This window comes from Phalacrocorax aristotelis, chromosome 1 (assembly GCF_949628215.1).
Source record: "Phalacrocorax aristotelis chromosome 1, bGulAri2.1, whole genome shotgun sequence".
Taxonomy (NCBI): Eukaryota; Metazoa; Chordata; class Aves; order Suliformes; family Phalacrocoracidae; genus Phalacrocorax; species Phalacrocorax aristotelis.
In genome coordinates, this window is record NC_134276.1 from 201,696,450 (window position 1) to 201,715,745 (window position 19,296).

At 42.0% G+C, this 19,296-nt stretch overlaps 1 protein-coding gene across 8 annotated transcripts in view; it reads left to right on the top strand.

Annotated features, from left to right (window-relative positions):
- Positions 1 to 19,296, top strand: part of CELSR1 (cadherin EGF LAG seven-pass G-type receptor 1) — a 168,381-nt gene that overhangs the window by 71,948 nt on the left and 77,137 nt on the right. For all 8 annotated transcript variants that reach the window (XM_075081303.1, XM_075081305.1, XM_075081308.1 and 5 more), the window contains exon 3: positions 16,514 to 16,736. In XM_075081303.1, the coding sequence (XP_074937404.1) occupies positions 16,514 to 16,736 (223 nt within the window). The remainder of the gene's footprint in view (positions 1 to 16,513; positions 16,737 to 19,296) is intronic.

A 19,296-nucleotide genomic window follows, 5' to 3' on the forward strand; every position in this document is an offset into this window, starting at 1 on the left:
CAGGCCATGCAGGCGGCAGCAGCTGCTGAAGCAACTCGCATTGTATGAGTTTCTTGTCAAAATGCTTTATGCAAACATATTTCTTTTATCTGGAAGAGGAAGGTGGTACACATCCCCTGATTCATGGTTTTCCATGTTAACACCTTCCTGGCCCCTTAGCAGTCCCCTCGTGCCAGGGTATAGTAGGGGTGCGCAGCTTTCGTAGGAGGTCGTCAATGCTTGGTTGTCAACAAGCGCAGAGCATGAGGATGGTTCATGGTCCCAATATGTCTACAAACTCCAGAAGGACGTAGCTGCTTCCAGGCCTGTCTCCAGTGGCCTGCTGAGGAACATACTTTGCCTTATCATGGAGTTGACAGCTAACAAAGATGAAAGTGCTGCTTCTTAAATACACCTGAGCAGTTATGGAAGAATACTAGCTGCATGTTTTCCGGTGCTTCAGTAAAGTCAGTGAGATTATTTGTATTTGAAATTGCACGCGCAGTTAAGTGTTCTGCAGTGACGTGCTGCCAGCTGTAATTTGTGCTGATGGCTCAGCAATGTCTTCTGTAACTCCCACAAACAAGGGATGAAGCAGAGGGGGCTGTTCCCAGTGCTGCCTCTCACTGCTGAAGTTATAAAAAATTAAAAGCGTAAATTACTTAAGTCTCCATGCAAAAAAATCTAGATGATGTGTACGTCTACTGGGCTGGATCCAGCCCTCCACGTGGAAGGGTTTGCCTTCGTTTTTCAGTGGCTTTTGGCTCAGGGCTGCAATTAAAAATGCAGTGGTGGAAGGAGCCAGGAGTCAGTCAGGAGGGACGTGACAGCAAGTGAGCCGGGCTTTCCCCAGCAAAGGGGACAGGAGATGCTCTCTGAGATCACAGCGGGGCTTAGGGCAGCAGGACCTTCCCGAGATGCAGGCAAACTTTTGCCTGACCAGTGAAACCCTGAATAGAGCGGTGAGGTGCTGGGGAGATTTGGTCTTTGTTGAGGAGTGATTTTCCTGCCAGGCTTCCCATGAATGACTTCCACAGTAAAATACATTATGAATTTCATTATCCATTACATACAGCTAATGCAAAATACGTGCAGCATTGGGCATCGCAAAATAGATTTTATGACCAATTGGTTTCATTTAACATGTTTATGTACTATTATACTGTAAAAAGGAATGGTTAGAAGTAGCAAGTTTCATTAAACAAAATACACATATAAATAGAGTTAATTCATACATATCTTAGGTTTTAGAATGACATGCATTCTTACATCACATTTTGAGGGTCTCTTGCTAGAAATCTTCAAGAAAAAAAAGGTGAAATGTACTTCAAAAATGAAAGAGTATAATATTATATTAATAATTGATTATTATATTTAATTATTAACGCTGCAGTCAGAACAGACACGGTACATATTTAGAGGAGAGGCACCATATTATTCATACACAAAGAAAGATTTGATCTGTAACTGTATTTCAGTGCATAGTTGTTGAGTTAAAAATTAACTGCCCTGCTGCCAGGATATTAAAGTGCTCAGAAGTCAAGAAGTGAGCACTGCTTATAGCCTTTAGGTTTTAGAGTTAACTGTGCTTCAGTGAAATACTTTATTCTTTGGAAGGACAGTTTGGGTCATGATCACAGTCAGGTTGGCCAGGGGAAAACACACCCAACCATGGTCAGGAGTGCTCTGGAATCCCTTATCCTGTAAATTGATATAAATATTATTGATTATTTCTGTTTTATTGCTGAATAAATGCAGTAGAAATTTAGTATCTACTCTGTGGTTGGTTTATGTTACATTAGTTCCTTTAGGCTCCATCTTGTATGAGAATGTTTTTTCCGTCAAACCTGATGCACTTACCCCCACATATGGTGGTCGTTAGTTGGTTGATTTTCATACCCTTTATAGAATGAGGTGGAAAATGTTATCAACAACTAATCTGTTACCAGAAGTATTTTATGAAGATGCATTACTGAATCTTGTCCCAGTCTCCCTTAAGAACTTTTATTTTACCGATGACTTTTGTCCTGTCTTTAAATATATTCATATCCATTTTTCAAGTTCAGTTAATATTTGTTAATCATAATACTGTGTTTTCTGCTTGTATATAAATATTTATTGTTTGCAATGATCCTGATTTTATATCTATTTAATATTTGATAACAGAATAGGGTGGTTTCAATAGCAGCAGTGTGTATTGACTCACGGAATGCAGCGATCATAAATCGGAATGAGCAGAGAATAGCTAAGGCTGAAAGTTGGGAGATTCTGGTGTTATTAAAATGTTACCACAGTATTAACTCAGTGTAGTAACATACCGGTGTGAGGTAGTAATGAATCTTTGAATTAATTGGAAAAGATTAAATACAAATAGTAGTAGTCAGTGAAATGCAGCCTGCTCTGGGAGCTCTCATGTTTCCATTTTCCAATTAAGAGCCTATGTAGAAAAATAATTACAAGAAAATACTAAGATCTGTCATCTCTCTGGGGACATATGCTGCAACTCGATAAGAAATCCCTACACACTCATAACCCTGTACTGAATCTACCTGACTGATCATCTGTTAAAAATATAGCATTTGTTTCCTGTAGAAGATAATTACGTCCTATCTTAATCAGATGGAATTTCCCCCCATTTTTTTCCACCCTGCTTTGAAGCCCTCCATTTGTTTTGATGTAATTGTTAGTCATTTGTGCATGATGAAAGTTTCTCTGTCTTCAGGAGTCTTTTGTTACGGGTGCAAAGGTAAACTGAGCTTCCACAAGATATTTCTGAAACCTGAGTACTGGCTAGTTTGTGGTGATTTGGAATTAGTTTCACTTCCTGTGATGTAGGGACATGAGTGAAGAAGGACATATATTTTTAATCATGTTTTTTAAGAATAGCAACCCCTTTAACTTATTTTCTCTATAAACAAATTAGTATAGAGAAGTGAACAGTGTACACACACTAACAATCATACTGTTGATGGCAGTGAGCTATGTGCATGGCTAACAGGTTAAAGTATGTAATTTAAGTTACGCAAACAAATTTAATGAACTTGAACACTGTGGAAAGCCTGTGAAGTTTTTCCAGCTTTATTTCATGTATCTTTAAGCGCTGCAGAAGCAGCTGAGATGAACTATAGGTGAAGGTTTGGACAGAGTTGGGATTATCTGTGCTCCCCAGGGGCAAACCCCAGAAAAGCAAATGCATCATGTCATCCGTACTGGTTTTGGAAGCACAATTGCCCCGGCAGTTCCTGAACGCGCTGTACTTCCAGCCTCCTATAGGACATACCACTGTGGCCATAAGTCGCCACCTTTTCAGGTGTGAATTCCCATGATTCCTGCTCTGCTGTGCGCGGGTGCCTCCTGCCATCGCTGGGTCCTCCCACAGCTCTCGCTGCAGTTCGATGCCTGTGGACCTTCTGCTCAGCAGCTGCCGTAACTGCTCTCCTCTGTGGTTGTGCTCCCAAAAAGTAAAATATCATTTTCACAGAACAAAAGCACTCCAAGGGGAAAAAAAACCCAACACCTGAAATAAGGAAGAGATTTAATGTTCCCACAGTTTTCCTTAGCACAGGGCATTCTCTCTGCCTCCCTCGCTACCTAACCCCTAACAAGGAACAATTTCTAGGGAAAAAGATCATCAGAGAATGTCCCATATCCTCTGCATCTCTCCTTGGATTTCACTTCAGAGAGGGGAGAAATCTTAAGTGGTTCCAAATCTTCTAGTAATCAAATACAGCAATTAGTGATTTTTTGCGTCTTATACATTTTTCCTCCTGATTTATTTTTGTGATACCATATTGACATGAGCAATCATGACATCTAACTTGGCCGCCATGAATTCTGACTTCATGTCATGAGAAGGTAATTATAGCTGTTTTCACAGCATTGTGCCAGAAGTCCCTATTCATGTTGTTTAGTAAGTTCTCAGTGTTTGGCTCTTGTGAACCTATAGCAGTAAAAGTAAATGTGAAGATTTGCTTCTGTGTTATCTTTACTTATATCCATTCTACAGATAGTAATTTCCCAGCTCAGTCTGATACCAGGTTCTCAATTTTCAGGTGAGAGAGGTTTATTTGGGAGAATTTCAGCTTTCAAGTAGAGAAATCTGGCAGCCAGGGTAGCCATAATGAGTGTTTTATCTTGGACGAAACGGTCTGAAATTCCACTCTTGATTACACTTCTGCAGCTCTGCTGGAGCGGTGGGATCACAGGTGTGTAACAGCCAAAATCCTGTACAGCAAACCTTCATTTGATTCCTTCGGGTTCCCCACTGCATCTTTAACTCCTTGTTTAGCTTGTGAAAGGCCATGGCTTTGCAATGGCAACGCTGAACAAAGATTATCCCCACAGTATCATGGGGCTTTGCCAGCACTTTCAAACAGCTGTGACCAAGTTTGTCTTTGCCATAGAACACCAAATAAGAAATTCTGTTGTTCCAAACACTCTCAGAAATGTAGGGATATTGTCCGCAGTATGGGACAACTTCATGGGTCATCTCTCACCCTTCATTCAGATGTTAAGGCGTTGCAGTGAAGGCGCTAAAATGTTTTGTATCGTTGCTGCCTTAACAGTGTCCCTTAGTCCAGGCCTTCAAAGTTATGCTGCTGGATTCCAGGTGCATTTGTGTAATAAACACACAAAACCAGTGGCAAGGTCTAATGCTGTTAGAAATAGTATATTCATTTTCAAGAGTTTAATTACAGCTACTGGGGCACTGGGTGATTTGCACCATTTTCATAATTTAAAGGCTGTATCTTTTCCCATTCGCAGAAGTCTTAACAGTTTTTAATGAAGTTTTTCTGCTGATTCTGGATACAGGAATAGTCAAGTGCTGACTGTCAGCCTTTTAATAACTTCCGTTGTTTCTTGGTGCCTCAGAGGAGAATACCTGTTTGCCTTTACTTGCAGTTTCTGTATGGCAATACCGTGAGAAAGCTTGCGTAGGGTGGATGTACCCCAGTGAAGGCCTGTATAAAGTTGCAGGTCTGAAAATTTTTCTTCTTTTTTCCTGGCTCTAAATACAAAACTGGGAAACAAAACTGGGAAGCCCCTTTACAATTCAGTAAGACTGAATTATGAAAAACCTATTTGGCTTCTGTAGTATATATTCATAATTCCCAAGTTAGACATTTTTATTTTCATCAGCAGATAAACAACAGGAAAGTAGCAGGAAGGATAGTTGGGTGCAGAGATGAGGGTATCAGGACGATGTCCTGTTAAGGAGGAAAAAAGTATCAAGTAGTTTCTTGTTTGTCTGTTCTTTGTGTTACGAAGACTGAAAGTTTTGACAGTTGAGCACCAGACTGAGGCGCTTGGTCTTGAACATCAAGATAATTACAGTTCTGCAATACAGTTGTGCAGAGCATGGTGGGAACCACAACTTCATTGTTGTTGCAAATGCTCTTTTGTTTAGAGCATCATGGTTCAGTGCCTGCATCCCAGCCCCTGCTCCTCCTGGGGCAGGTTTTGTTCTGCGACGCACACTGTACGGTGCCCTTGAATCGCAGCTTCGCGAGCAGTCGTCAGCCTGAAATTTCAGTTTCTAGAAATCAAGGTGAAGATACTTTACTTCAGGCTGTCTCTCAGATTCTCCATATCTAAGCATATGAGAGCTATTATACAGTGTTCTATAATAGAATTATTAAAAATATATTTTAGGTAGATAGGGACACCCAGCTTCAAGGGGTCAGCACACTGACTGCATATTGTAAGAAACATTATTATGAAGCTGAGTGTCTTATATTAATAATTAAACACAACCTAGATGACACAGTAAAGTATATTAACTCTAAGAAGATGGTAATCGTTTAAAGTGACTTTAAAATGAAATCATATTTTACACAAAGGCTGAATTTTAATCTACTAAACTTGTAACAAGAGTTAAGTACAAGTTGTGGAAGCTGGCTGGATTAATTTTTGAAGAGTGTTAAAAAATTTTAAGAAAATGTAACTTTTTAATTTCTACCTAATCTGTAGATTTAAAATTACACTGAATTTGAGATTTTCTGTGTGAGTTATGTGAGACATTACAGTGCCTTTTTCAAGAGTCATTAAGAAAAAGTCGGCTTCACTGATTAGGTTGCTTTTTGTTTTCAGATTATGTTTACTGACCTGTGTAGGAAGCATTTGGAAGTATGGGCATATCTTTTTAACCCTAATCCTTTTAATTTGACAAGCAAAGGGACATTTTTGATTTTTTTTCAAAATTTGCCTTCAGTGTACAACAATGGAAAGTTGATAAACATTGGATTGTGTTTGCCAGTTCAATCGACTCCATCAAGCAAAACCTCGGAACTCATACGATCCACAATAAAGATAGTTATTTTAACCTAATACTTCTCATATAAAATGAAAATACAAAGCTCTGAAATTCCAGCTTCCTAAGATGTAATTACAATAGTAGATTTACTTTGAGCATGTTTTTCAGTTGCATTATTAATATTTTATGGCTACTCTTCAATTATTCTCACTAATTGGCCATTATGCTTCTTTCCACCAGAGCTTCTGGGACCACCTAGGATGTTAAGGAGCACAATTTGGTTTGAGGTCTGCCTATTTCTAAATGCCATCATTTTTACTGTAGTGTTGGATTATGCAGAAGATGTGAAAGTGAGATTTTCCTGTGAAACATTATAATTTTCCATAAACACAAAATGCAGGCTCTCACCAATCTTCCTTTAATGGAGGTGTGCAGAGTTAGCTGCCTGTGCAGTTAATCCCAGCGGGCTGCTGGGGACCAGGGCAGATGGTTTCTTCGGTGCTTTGTCTCTTGTTCTGAGACAAAACATCAAGTACATAACAGCTACACGGAGAAATTTCAACAGGATCTTAGTGGAATAAGGGCTGGACTTTTCTAAAGAAAACAGTGATGTTTGCTATTGAGAGGAAGACCCTGATCTCCTTTTCCCTATATTCCTGAGCCCTTTTCTTTCTTTCTCTCTTTTTAAGGTCAATTATTTGCAGGTATGTTCCCTTTTTCAACTGCTTCAAGATGTTAACTTGCTCAAAAATAACTGCTAGAGCTTTCCCCTTCCCTACAAATTTGGGAACTGGGAGTTGCAGCCCTTTGGCGTCCTCCTCTGTGGAAAGCAGCTTAGGGAAAGCAGGCTGGAAGTGAGCAGGATGCCTGATGGTTCCTGAAAGCACCTCTGGTTTTCCAACTCCTGAGTTCCTGTTGATAAAAGATGTTATTGCATACACACCCCTGGCACAGCCACCACGCCTTGCTTGCTTTCCTCATTCACATAAATAGCTTAATGTACTTTGAAAAGCCCAGTGTGAGGCCACAGTGGCCTGTGGAACAGCAGCCTCGGGGAATTAATGCTCCCAGTGGTGGCATTCAGTGCCCAGTAAAAATTAAAATTTTGCGTGATGAAATAGCGTTTGTTGTCATCTGAGCAGAAGCACACCGAGTTTGTGAGTACCCTTTTTCTTTCTCACTGCTGCCTGTGGAAGGAGGTGAGAACTAGGCATGGCAGCTGGTTCCCATGCTGAAGTGCCTGCAGGTGTGCAGGGATGCAAATACAGACCAGGCTGCAAAGGCTGTCTCTAAGGGAATGTGTCCTGCAAGCCAGGGTGGCTGCTCCAGCCTTCAGTTCCTTCCACGTGCCCCTCCTCGAGGAATGGTCCTGGAGATAAATCGAGGGGCATAGAGAGCAGAGAAAAAAAAAATCAGATGTGTACAATAGTAAAGGTAGAGGATGATTGTTTCTCTTGAAAATAAACGGAGGGAGGGATATTCCTCTGTAAATGAATATAAGTATGTTATGCAGAGGTGTGTTTTGTTCTTACACCTCCAGGTTTTTCATTGGTTTTAAGGTGGGTTTTTTAGGAAGAGATTTATTCCAAGTAAGACATAATGCAAATTGCAGACACAATGGCATAATCTAATTTGGGATTTATATTTGACATCTACAGTAGTGTTTTCTTCCTACTAAATACATCCAGAGATAAAGCTTAAGCTTTTGAAAGGCACTGCTTGGTCACCATATCTTACCCTAAATAAGTGCAATTTGCATTTTAATAAATTGTCTCACATATAAACTTTCTGCAGGACTCAATATAAACTGGAAATTTTGGTGTGTTTCTTTTTTCTCTTGGGTAGATTTGTGCTGTGTATAGTCCTGGGTGAAAGACAGGACCTAAAAAGGTCTCCAAAGCTTTTCCTTAAAGGTCAAATGCAGAGGGAGATGGCACCTTGTGAGGGCACTGTACATTGCAACAAATGGTTCAATAATTTACAGAGCTTAGAAATAGTTGGAAAATCAGCCAAGAGTAAAGATTAAGATGTTAAGAAATCAGCCACTGGATCCCATAGAGCAAAAACTGTTGGTAGGTAGCTGTGGCAGTCTGAATGCATGGATGTTTTATTTCTCATTCTTCACCACATCTAATACATTCAAAAAAAGTGCTTTTCCGTTTCCTCAGAAGTCTGGGGGTGATTGTGCCTGTGGGAGCAGGCAGCAGGGAGAGGCCAGCCACATAGCGTGCACCTCCTTTTTATTGTAGTACCTGGCTCATCAGAGTGCTAAAGGGGAAAAAAAAAAAAATCACAATACTTGTGATAACTGTTGGTAGTGCTCTGGCGCTCACACCACTCCTGGCCTTGTTGCTGGAAGGTGAAAGGTGAGCTATCTGGTATAGAGTAGAAGCTTAATGAATGAGAATTTTTAATCCTCAACAAACAGACAAGGAAGAGACAACAGGTATTAAAGACTCAGTTGTGACTTTTGATTGTGCTCTGTTCCTGCCAGCACTGGTGCAAGTTGCATGGGAGGACAAGGTCCAGTCACCATTCAAAGTGAGCATATATCATTATGCTCGTAGTTTCTGGAATCCACAGACTAATTCATTTCTCCAGCAGATGTGCCCCAAATATCACTAATCCTCCTCAGTATTGTTTCTTTTTTTTTCCCCCAATTATTCCTTCTCATTTAAATGCAAAAACTCAAAAAAACCCAAATCCCGAATCATCCATCCATCCACCCAGCCCTGCAGGGTGTCTTTTGTTTTGCTTTGTTTTGTGACCAGGGAAGGGGAGAAGGCGAGGAGAAGAGGAACGTCTTTGCTCATGCCAGTGCTGCGCACAGGGCCTTGGGCCTGATTTTGGACTGGCAAGGAGTCAGGCACAATTTCAGTGGCTGCTCTGCGTGTGTGGTGCACCGGCGGGCACGGCTCAAAGCAGCTTGAGAGATGGAGACCTGAGCCTTTCCTGCTCTTGATTTTGTGAAATCCATTTTAGCTTGGTTGCTAGTGGGGAAGGATGAGGAGGTGGATGGGGTCCTGGCCTTTGACTTGCCTGTGTGGCTGGGGGAGTTTTTGATTGTGGTCCTCCCCCTCCCAGGAGCTTGCAGGATCCTGGAGCAGCTGGGTGCAGACGCTGGCCCCAAGGGACCCCAGTGGGAAGAAGAGCTGGGAAGGGTCGAGTAGCATCTTCCTCCTGGGATGGAAGTGGGAATGGGAGTTCCCTCAGAGCAGCCAGTGTTGGTTGTGTGTTTTGGGCTGGAATTTGATCACCAAGAACTCTCACAGGCCTTGGGGCCAGCAGATGCCACCCGCAGCTTCAGAGGCAAATAAAAGAAAATAAAAAGCCTCCCATATTAATTTCGGAGCATCTCATGATTAAAGATCTCATGACCTTTATTTAGCCCAGTCTCATGATTTTTGGAAATCTGATTCGTGAGATATCAGGAATGTCCAGCGGGAACTTTGTGGAAGAAGCCACAGGGAAGAGAGAAGGGTGAAACTAGATCTAGAGATAAACAGTGATTTCCAGAGTATCTTATTATAGGATCATTTTCTATCTGTCACCCCAGAGTGCTACTTGGCGAGCTATATATGTGTGTGTGTGTGTATATATATATATATATAGTGTGTATGAGAGGAGTGTTTTTGTTGTTATTTTGCTTAGTGTTTCAAGTTCTTGCAAATACATCTTCTTAAATCTGGAACGGTTAGCAACTTAAATTATGAAGGACAGCTGTCATTACGAGTCACTGGGATTTAGTCCTGAACAGTGCGAGTGTATGTCTCTTTGTGTGGTGTGTGCTTTCATGTGTTTATGTATTTATGTATTATTTTACTTTAACCTGTTTCTCATAATCTGCCTTTATAGTGCAGAAAGCAGCAAAGGGAGCAGGAAGCAAAGGGGAGGAGGGTGACCCCAAAGTGGCCTTAAGCTTATGTTTCTTCCTGTAAGTGTTGGGGCTCATTTTAATGTTCCTAGATTAGTTCCAATTCTAAAAACATAAATTAATAGGTAAAAGGAACATTCAAATTTGAATGTTTAGTAGCAGTGTAATGTAGAAACCTCATGAAGTGACGACCATCCATGTCAGTATTAAGTCTAATGAATGCATCCGCACGGCCTCTCTGAAGTGGCAGTAGATGTTTGGCATTGATTTCTAAGGGACCCAGATTTTAGCTCTGCCCTTCAAATAGCACTTCTGAGTTATCTGTGTAAAACAGTACATGAATATAATTGTCCCCTGATTAATCACAGTCACTAGTACACCAGTGGCTTCTAACTTCTATTCGATCCAGCTTCTCCTTCATTCAGAATTACTTTGTTACTTTTTTCTGTGTAACTGCTTTCTAACTTCTCTCATAAAACCAGTAGATTTTGTTTGCTTGGGTTTTTTTTTTTGTATAATGTTTCATTGGTAAGTGGCATTTGCTGGGAGGTAAGGCTGACTTTTCCCGTTTGGTTCTGAGGGTAGGCTCATGCACCACAGAGTCACTGAAGTAATGAATTTCCCTTTATGGGCAAAATCCAGTATTCATTTTTATTATTTGACTTGCACCAACGTTTTAGGCAAATTTTCTTGCAGTACATCCCTGCATAGGCAGTGGAGAGAGGTGGGTATCCACTGACGGTGTTGATCCAGTTCACCTAAGTCAAGCATGAGCCACCTAAATTGGCTTACAGATGTTATTTCCATAACAGTTAAACCTTTCTAAGACCATTCTTTCATTCTTATTCCTGGGTGCATGGTCCTGCCTCCTTCCCCTGTGCCTGCTGTGCTATTCATCCCATCAATCCTAGGAGGGACCTAATCAGAAGATCACTAACCCTAGAATAAAGAAATGAATGGTGTTTTGCCACCTTAGTTCCACAAATTGGTCAACAGCAGGATTATATGAATGCCAACACAAGAGAGGGGGAGGAAAGTGCAATGAGTTTGGGGAAAGGAGGGGACTATGGTAACTCCCACTCAGCCTAAACTATGGTGAAACGACCCCTAAAGTGGGTGCGTTGGATCCCAGCTTCTTCATCTCTTGTCCAAGTAGAGATTTCCAGGCTGATTCTGCAGCTAATTTTTTTTTAGCAACCTTCTTATTACTCAGTGCACTGATTGCTTTAGTGCCAATTGTCATTTAAGGTTAGTAGCAGTTTAGTTACTAAAGGGAGAGGAGGATTGATTTTCCCATAATGTGCAAGGTAGCAAATACATTTTTAATGATAGTTTGTTCTTTATTAGGGCAATGGGTCAATGGGAATTCTTTGAAGAATGTAGTTGCCCTATTTCTTGTTTCTGCTTTTGCCCTGTTTCTTGTTGTTTCTGCTTTTCACTTTAAAGTAAATAATTTTAGGCTGGCTGGTTAAATCAGCTTCTCAAAATGTTTTCCATTCTGTTGAAGCAAGTACAAACATGGAGAAGATTAATATGTATCTAGAGCAAATGGCAGGATGGAGGAAAGGACAGAAGAATCAGTTCAAGTCAAACAATTACAGATACTGAGTGAAAAATTAACGTGTCTAGGGAAACTGGAAAAAAAGAAGCACATCAGTGCAGGTCTGCTGCTTCATGTAAATATATATTTAATGTAGTATTTCCATTGAAAACAATCAGAGAATTGTACAAATTTTTGAGGGCTGGTCCCTAAACAAGGATATTGGGGAAACATGTTGCAGCAAACTGAAATGTAGGGTAATTCTGTATTTATTCCAATGCCATCATGTTGTTTCCAGCAAGCTTTCTAATGTTATACATTGTCTGTCATTGTAAGGTCAAGCAACTCACCAGCAAAACCACAGGCAGATTTCTGCAAAGACCGGCTCATTGATGCACACCAGTGTGCTCTTTGAAACCCATAATGTTCAGCTCACAAGGTATTTGCAATTGTGAGATTATTTTTAAATTTTTCAGATAGCTTATCTGTATTTCTTTTCACTTTTTAAATCATCATTTATTGTTTATTCATTAAACTCTTCCATTACTTTACTTGGAATAAGTCAGAGGAAGACCAATATTCTAGCCGGTCTTTTGCTTTGCCTTTCTGGTTATGTTACACCTGATATTGTGGTGTCCTCACTTACATAAAATTAATAGGAGAAATTTTATGATTAACATCTTTGTAAAGTTAGTCCTAAAACTGGAGAAGAGGTATATGACGGTTGAGAGCAGGAAGCAGTGTCGAAAGCAGCTATCACGTGGTGATCTCAAGGGCTTTAAAACTGGGAAGCAGTACCTAAAGGGCTGTGTAAAAGCCACAGGACTGTAGCTTTAAGAGTCATCAATATTAATTGAGAGCATATGAGATCAGCTACTACCCTGTAACTGTAAACCGTTTGCTGGCTTGGGCCAGGATTTTTTCAGAGCCCAGGAATCTCCCAGCAGATAACAGGCAGCCATGGCCCATGTTATCTGACAGCGCATGCTTTAGATATAGCAGCTGGAGGGACTAAGCTTCATGTCTCCTGCTTGGATTTCAGACAGTTGTGATTTATAACTAGTTTTTTAAGTGATTCCTAAAATGCTGGCCAAAAATGCGATTTTTGGCAAAAAAAAAAAAAAAAATATATTAGCGAAGGGAATGCCGTGAGGAGCGAAGGGGTGTTTCACGGGCTGGGTGAGGGGGTGAGGCACGCTGGCATCACTGGTGTCGCAGACCCTCCCCAGGCCATGTGTGGCAGCTGTCTGGGTGGTGGCTGTGCTCTTATCAGCCAAGTCCCCCCAGACCCTCGCTGCAGAGCAGATCTCCCTCCTTCTGTACTATTTTTTCCCCTGGACTGCGAGACATCCCCTCCAACAGTGCGTCCCAGCCCTCTGACCTGCAGCTGCGAGCAAGCACAGAGGCACTTTTCATCCCGAAGGCTGGTGGATGCAGATCCCTTCCGTTTCAGCTCCTCAAGTAGCCCTTCCCTTAGGGCTTTCCGACTCCAGCCCCAGCCAGCAACCAGCCCATCCTTCAAGTCCACGCGAGCTTAGATTCAAATTTTGAGGGCGCTTTTCAGGCCGTGCCACAAAGCTCCCGCGGGGCAGTGCTGTGGGACGGCAATATGTCTGGGATGAGGTGGCCGCCCTTGGAAGTGACAAACCCAAGAGCAACCAAAAGTGTGTTCAGTGGCCAAAAGAGGTTAGATGCTCCTGATCAAAGCCCTGCTCTGAATACTTGCTCAGATGGCTACTTCATAAAGCCAAATATGCCATGTTTCTAAATAATTTCAGGCACTTTTTTTACTTTTGGGAAAAAAGGGGTAAATAGGGGTTTATCAAGTTTCTTGGTAGACCTTTGTGCCTTGAAGCACAGTGATGTCTTGGAGTTACTGTAGAGATTTCAAAACCACTATTTTAATACATTTTTCTAAATATACATAAAATATGAAAATTCAACATCAAAGAATACGCATCAACTGCAGTTCTCATTTACATTACAGACTAAAGAGAATTCAGAATAATTTTAGTAACTGGGACATCAGTGGTGCTACAGCTGAATGAATATAGGACAAAAGATCTTATTTAAAGATGAACTACATTCTTTTAAATTACTTCTTTAAGCATCATAATGAAAAGCAGTAATAAACAGAATTCAGTAGAACTTTTCTGTGCATGTTCTTTTCTCTTAAATAGTTCTATGCCTGTATAGGTATCTAAACAAATGGTCTATACATTCTTGTTATATCACAGAATTAATACAGAACCATCAATGACTTCCAGCTTAGGCTTTTATACTTTGCCTCCGTATTGCCATGGCATTGCCACAGCGTGCTACAGTGCCAGGAATCTCTCCTTTTAGCTCACTCCTTTTTCTCCCTGTGTATTCAAGCCTGTGTGTTATTTGCTTTTGCCAAATATATCATTCTGTTTTCACAAAGCCTTGAAGATTACATTCCTCTCTGAGCTGGAGAACTATTTCGCAAAATATCCTACTACTTTTTTTAAAGTGACAAACCTGCATTTATTATTTCTATAGGAATTGTGGTTTTCCAGTTTTTTGAGAGTTTTGGTATACAAGATGCGTGTGTGTTAAGGGGGATTGGATGTGCTTATGCAGTGGATCATCAAGAAGCCCCTTCTGTAGCGCCCTCTTAGAGAATCTGATGTATGTGTGCGCTTTGTTTGGCACATCCAGTACACTGAGGGAATTTTCTGTCTTGGATTATATATACAATTTCTCCCAAAAGAAACACATTGTAGAAGATTTTAAAGTATCAAGGAGGGTGTATTCACATAATCTTGCCTGATACTCACTGTTAATAAAAGGAAACGGGAAGATTTATCAAGTGGTTTTCACAGCATTTGATGTTAATATGTTACAGTGAGAATATAGGAACATCAGTGCTGAATCAGAAAAGCTCTAAGCACAGGCTTGGCATTGAACTCTGAGCTATATGGTTTATTACTTCAGAGGTTTTGGCTTCCACTCCCTGTAGGATGACAGGAAAGATTTATTTCTTAATTTGTTAACTGTGAGAATTTTTACTATAGAGAGATGTGTTCAGCTCCCATGTCCTTTGTGTTACATCCTTTTTAAATACACTGAAACACCCCAGTATATTGTTCACCAGGAGATAGTCACAAATGTGCTCGTCAGGAGGCAGTTGTACAAAGGCTTCGCTCATCATGGGGAGCATGGAATGGGACCAGAGGTCCATTCTCCAGAGCTGAGCCCACCTGGATGGGGCATGCATTTGGCTGACTGCATGATCACAACACTCTGTGTTTGCTCCTGCATTTTGCCGGCGTACATCATACTTGCCTGAGAGGCACGTGATGTTGATGCGAGAGGAGAAAGGCAGCAAGGGTGGAGAGCTGAAACAGCCAGGCTATCCACCTCACCTCTCTCAGAGATCGCTATCCCTGGGGCAGTGGCTAAACCAGCTTGGCATAGAAAAGAGGGGCAGATCCAGGTCTGTATGTGGCAATACTGCTGGCTGCAGCCTGCCGCCCAGCGCGGGGCAGCTTTGGCGTGGGAACCTGTGGGAGCAGCGACTGAAGCAAAACTTTCCGTTTTAATTTGCCTTTGTTTGTGAGTCACTGCCCACAGCTCCTGCTGCTTTTACTTTCCTCCAGGAATGCATTTGCACGGTTTTAACTGTGCTTGAATTAATCTAATTGTGTAAGCTGGTAGCAAGTAATCATGCAAATATCAAACTGTTGCAGATGTATTCATTCCTTCAGCTGGATGTGTTGTGTCATTTTGCTCTCTGTTTATTTCTCAGACATTGTTACTAAGTAAAATTCAACTATAAATGCCACCTTCAATTTCTCTGAGCAATTTTATGTGCAGGTTCTGAACACGCTTTACATCTTAGGAAGACACATGCCAAAACATAAATGTTAATTAATTAACTGACATAGAGGGTTTAGCTTCCTGTACAATGATTAATTCAGCAGTTGCTTTTGTCCCAACCACAGATTTTTTAAGTGGATATCCTCTCTACCTTATGAACACAAATTATTATTATCACAAATTATTTTTTGAAGTTGTGATTCACTCTCAGTTTTGGGCAAATGCAGGAAAAATTATGTCCTATGCACAAAGCAAGACACCCAATTTTTTAGTACTTGCATTTAACACATCTTGATACAGACTTTGAATAGAATAAGGTCGAAGCATTTGGGGGGAAAACCAGCTTCAGCAAGCAGTACACAGAATCTGCAACTTCCACAGAATGCTACTGCACACATCTCTGAAAGGTTCAGAAAATGGCTGTCAGCTGCAGGGTACAGGGGAAAATGTGGAAGCAATATGTATGTCATTGGCATCCTGTTTATTCTTTCTACAAACATTTTGCAAGCACTGTCAGAAGCTCAGCTGTGCCCTGCCACCACCATGGGCAGCAAAGCCAAATTCCACTTGAGGCAAAGTGCAAACATTTATCTGTTTACACAATTTCCAACCCGTAGCAAAACCCCGGAATAATTTACACATATTTTGGTTGACAGGGAGCATGCAAGTTTTTAACTGGTGGTGTTACTTCCTCCCATATAGATCTATCTGTCACCAGCTTTATATTTATCACCAGGTCTGGAAGCACCCAAGGAATCTGAAAACTAGGGCCAACATTGTCAGACATTTGCAAGAGGACTGCTCAGCAAAACATATCCCACACCCCCCTGAGAATTCAGATTTGAAAGACAATGAAGCATCCTTACCCCCCTGCAACTACAGGCTCATACCTCGATTGCAGAGGGGGTCAGGTGCAGAGGTTTGGAAGCAGCTTAATCTTTATCAAACACTTAGGTAGCCGAGTGTCACAGTTTAGTGCTGTGGTGAGGTGTTGCCTTCCCTGATGTCTGCTTCTCTGCTTCAGGAGAGTACTGCGAGGTGAATGCTCGCTCTGGCCGCTGTGCTCCGGGGGTGTGTAAGAACGGAGGAACCTGCGTGAACCTGCTCATCGGGGGCTTCAAGTGTGAGTGTCCCCCAGGTGAATATGAGCGGCCATACTGCGAGATGACCACCAGGAGCTTCCCACCACAGTCCTTCATCACCTTCAAGGGGCTGCGGCAGCGCTTCCACTTCACAGTCTCCCTCATGTAAGTCCCTGTGGGGAAGGGCTCTGTGGCTGGTGGCTTCTCCACTTGAGCTTGGGGGCTGTTTGTTAAATGTTGTCAGCAACCGAATTATCTACACGTAGAGGTCACTCTGGGTATTTCTGACAGTGACTCCTGCGAGTGGGGCGCAATCGTGGTGTTTGAAAGGTTTTGGTTTCTGCCCTGCTGAGGGTGTCACTGAGGTGTTTACTACTGACCTTCCTCTGCTGCAGTGCAGGGCAATGGCGTAGAGAGAGGGGACAACCAGGGCCTCTCTGGCCACCTCTCCGCAACCCTCATCAGGGGAGGTGTGAGGAGGGGTGGTGGGTTTGCTGCCTCTCGAGCATGTCAGGTGTTCTTCTAGTTGTGCCTGTGGCCTCCTGACTTTCAGGCTCAGGCTGCTAGTTCGTGCTGCTTGTTTGGGAGCGCTTCTCCCCTCTCATGTTTCCTGGCCTGTTAGAGGACCTGGTCTCCTCAGGCCATGGCTGAGCACAGACTGGTCCTCCTTGGGTCCTTTCCGCCAATTCCCAGCCTTGGGCTTGAGACAACCCCAACTGTCCCAGCCCCTTGCCTCACTCCTCTTGGTCTTCATACCCAGCTTCTGCTTCTGGTCCCATCCCAGCATCCAGGCACAACCAGCCTCATCCCCATCCCAGCTGCCCTGATGTCCCCATGTTGGACAGTCTTCACTTGGGCTGACTGTCACTTTTCCCTTGGAGGCACTCAGGGAGGTGGGGAGAGAGACGATGGCAGCTGCACTGCATGAACAAGGGCTCTCCTCCCCACAACTGACACATCCCTGGGAAAAAAAAAACTCTTCTGGAGAAGACTTCTTGGGTCAGGCATAGGACTTGCCCGCTGTGGAGCCAGAGCTCCAGGTGCACACATGCCTCTTCTCTGGAGAGGTCGTGGGTTTGCAGTTTCCCATGGTTTAGCCAGCCAGGATCAATCTTTGGTTCTCCCTTGTGGTTGACTGTGACTCAATAGCACAAAATATGTTAGCCCTGACCCAGAAGGCCAAGGCTGTGGATTTGTGGTACGACAACAGCTGCAATGACAGACGTGCTTCTGCATCTGTCCAGAGAAAGTGCTCAGGGAGGACACCACCAGGCACATATCCCGTCCAGCACCAAGCAGTTACCTGGTGCTTTACACCTGTCAGGAGCCAGGCAGCTTCCTTCCATTTCATCCTTCATCTGCCTTAATCCTAAAGTCTGAAATTTTATGGCATCTCAACATTTTTCAAACTTAATGATTCTAAGATTCTATTATTTGCGTAAATCAGAAAGCACAGTCATGGTTTGCATGCCAGTCAAGGCAACGAAGAGTTGCATCTGTGAAGATCATTTTAGAGCGTCAGATCTAAGTATGCAGAAAAGCTGAGGAGCAAAGGCTCTGTTGGACTCGTCAGACCTACAGTGAATGCAAAAGAGTGGTCTGGGCTGGCTGCCAGCATAAATTACCTGCACTACCCGCACAGCCATGTGGTGTCATTTTTCAGGCTTTCAGGAAGAGATCTCTGACATGTAGGGTGCTTCAGGTGAAAGTGACTCAAATGCTCTGTGTAGGGGTTATTGAGAAATGGCAAACTACTGTAGCAACATAGTGCTTACATCAGGGTTTCTTCACTGTCTTTAAAACCAAGATGGCATATTTAGTCATGAGCTAAACACTCTTCAGTCCACTCAGTGTGATTATAGAAAGTCTAGACCATCATGGGGCTCATCCCACACTGTCTGAGATAACGACACGTTTAGCTATTCATACCTGAAGCTCACTTTTATTTATCCTTGTTATTTCTTTGGCTTTTATTATCCTTCAGTGCAGGTGGAAAACATTATGTAAGGATAAGCAAGAATTAGCAGTTTGACTAGACGACAATTTGCCTTTACATATTTTGTGATTTAGGAGCATTCATAAAATACCAGGGTGTCTAGCTTCCCTCAGCCTCAAGTGACTCATGACCTGCTCCTGGTTGGTAAAGAGCAAGATGTTTGCATCGTCCAGTCTCATGACTAAAATGCATTTTTTTTAAAAAAAGTATTTCGGGTACTGACCTGGCATGTCTTTCTGCTCCCAACATTATACATCTTCCTTGCTTCCTTCTAACGCTTGCTACTCCTTCACTCCAAGAGACACTGTCAGTGGAGAGGTTTTCTCACTGTTTATTCAAAACTCTCTGAGAAGTTGTCTTTTGTTTCCTAATATCCTGAGAATAAAAATTTCCCTTATATCAAAACCAGTGATTTTTAACCCTGCTGGTGATAACCAGACAAGTTCAAGAGCAGTAGTGCTTTAACTATTAGTATGATACAAAGGATGCTTTTGACTAGTGGCAAAGAATGGAACTGAACACACATGGAGTAAAGAAATATAAAAAATAGCTAATAACTTATTAGTTTAATAAATAGTGGTTTAATTAAAATTATGGAGGAGGATTGTAACAGTATCAGAAAAATATATTCAAACAGAACTAAGGTTCCTGTTGTTGCTAATCAAACATAGTCTTTCTGCCCACTGAAGAAGCATCACTCATGTTATTCTTATTTCTTTTGCTCATATA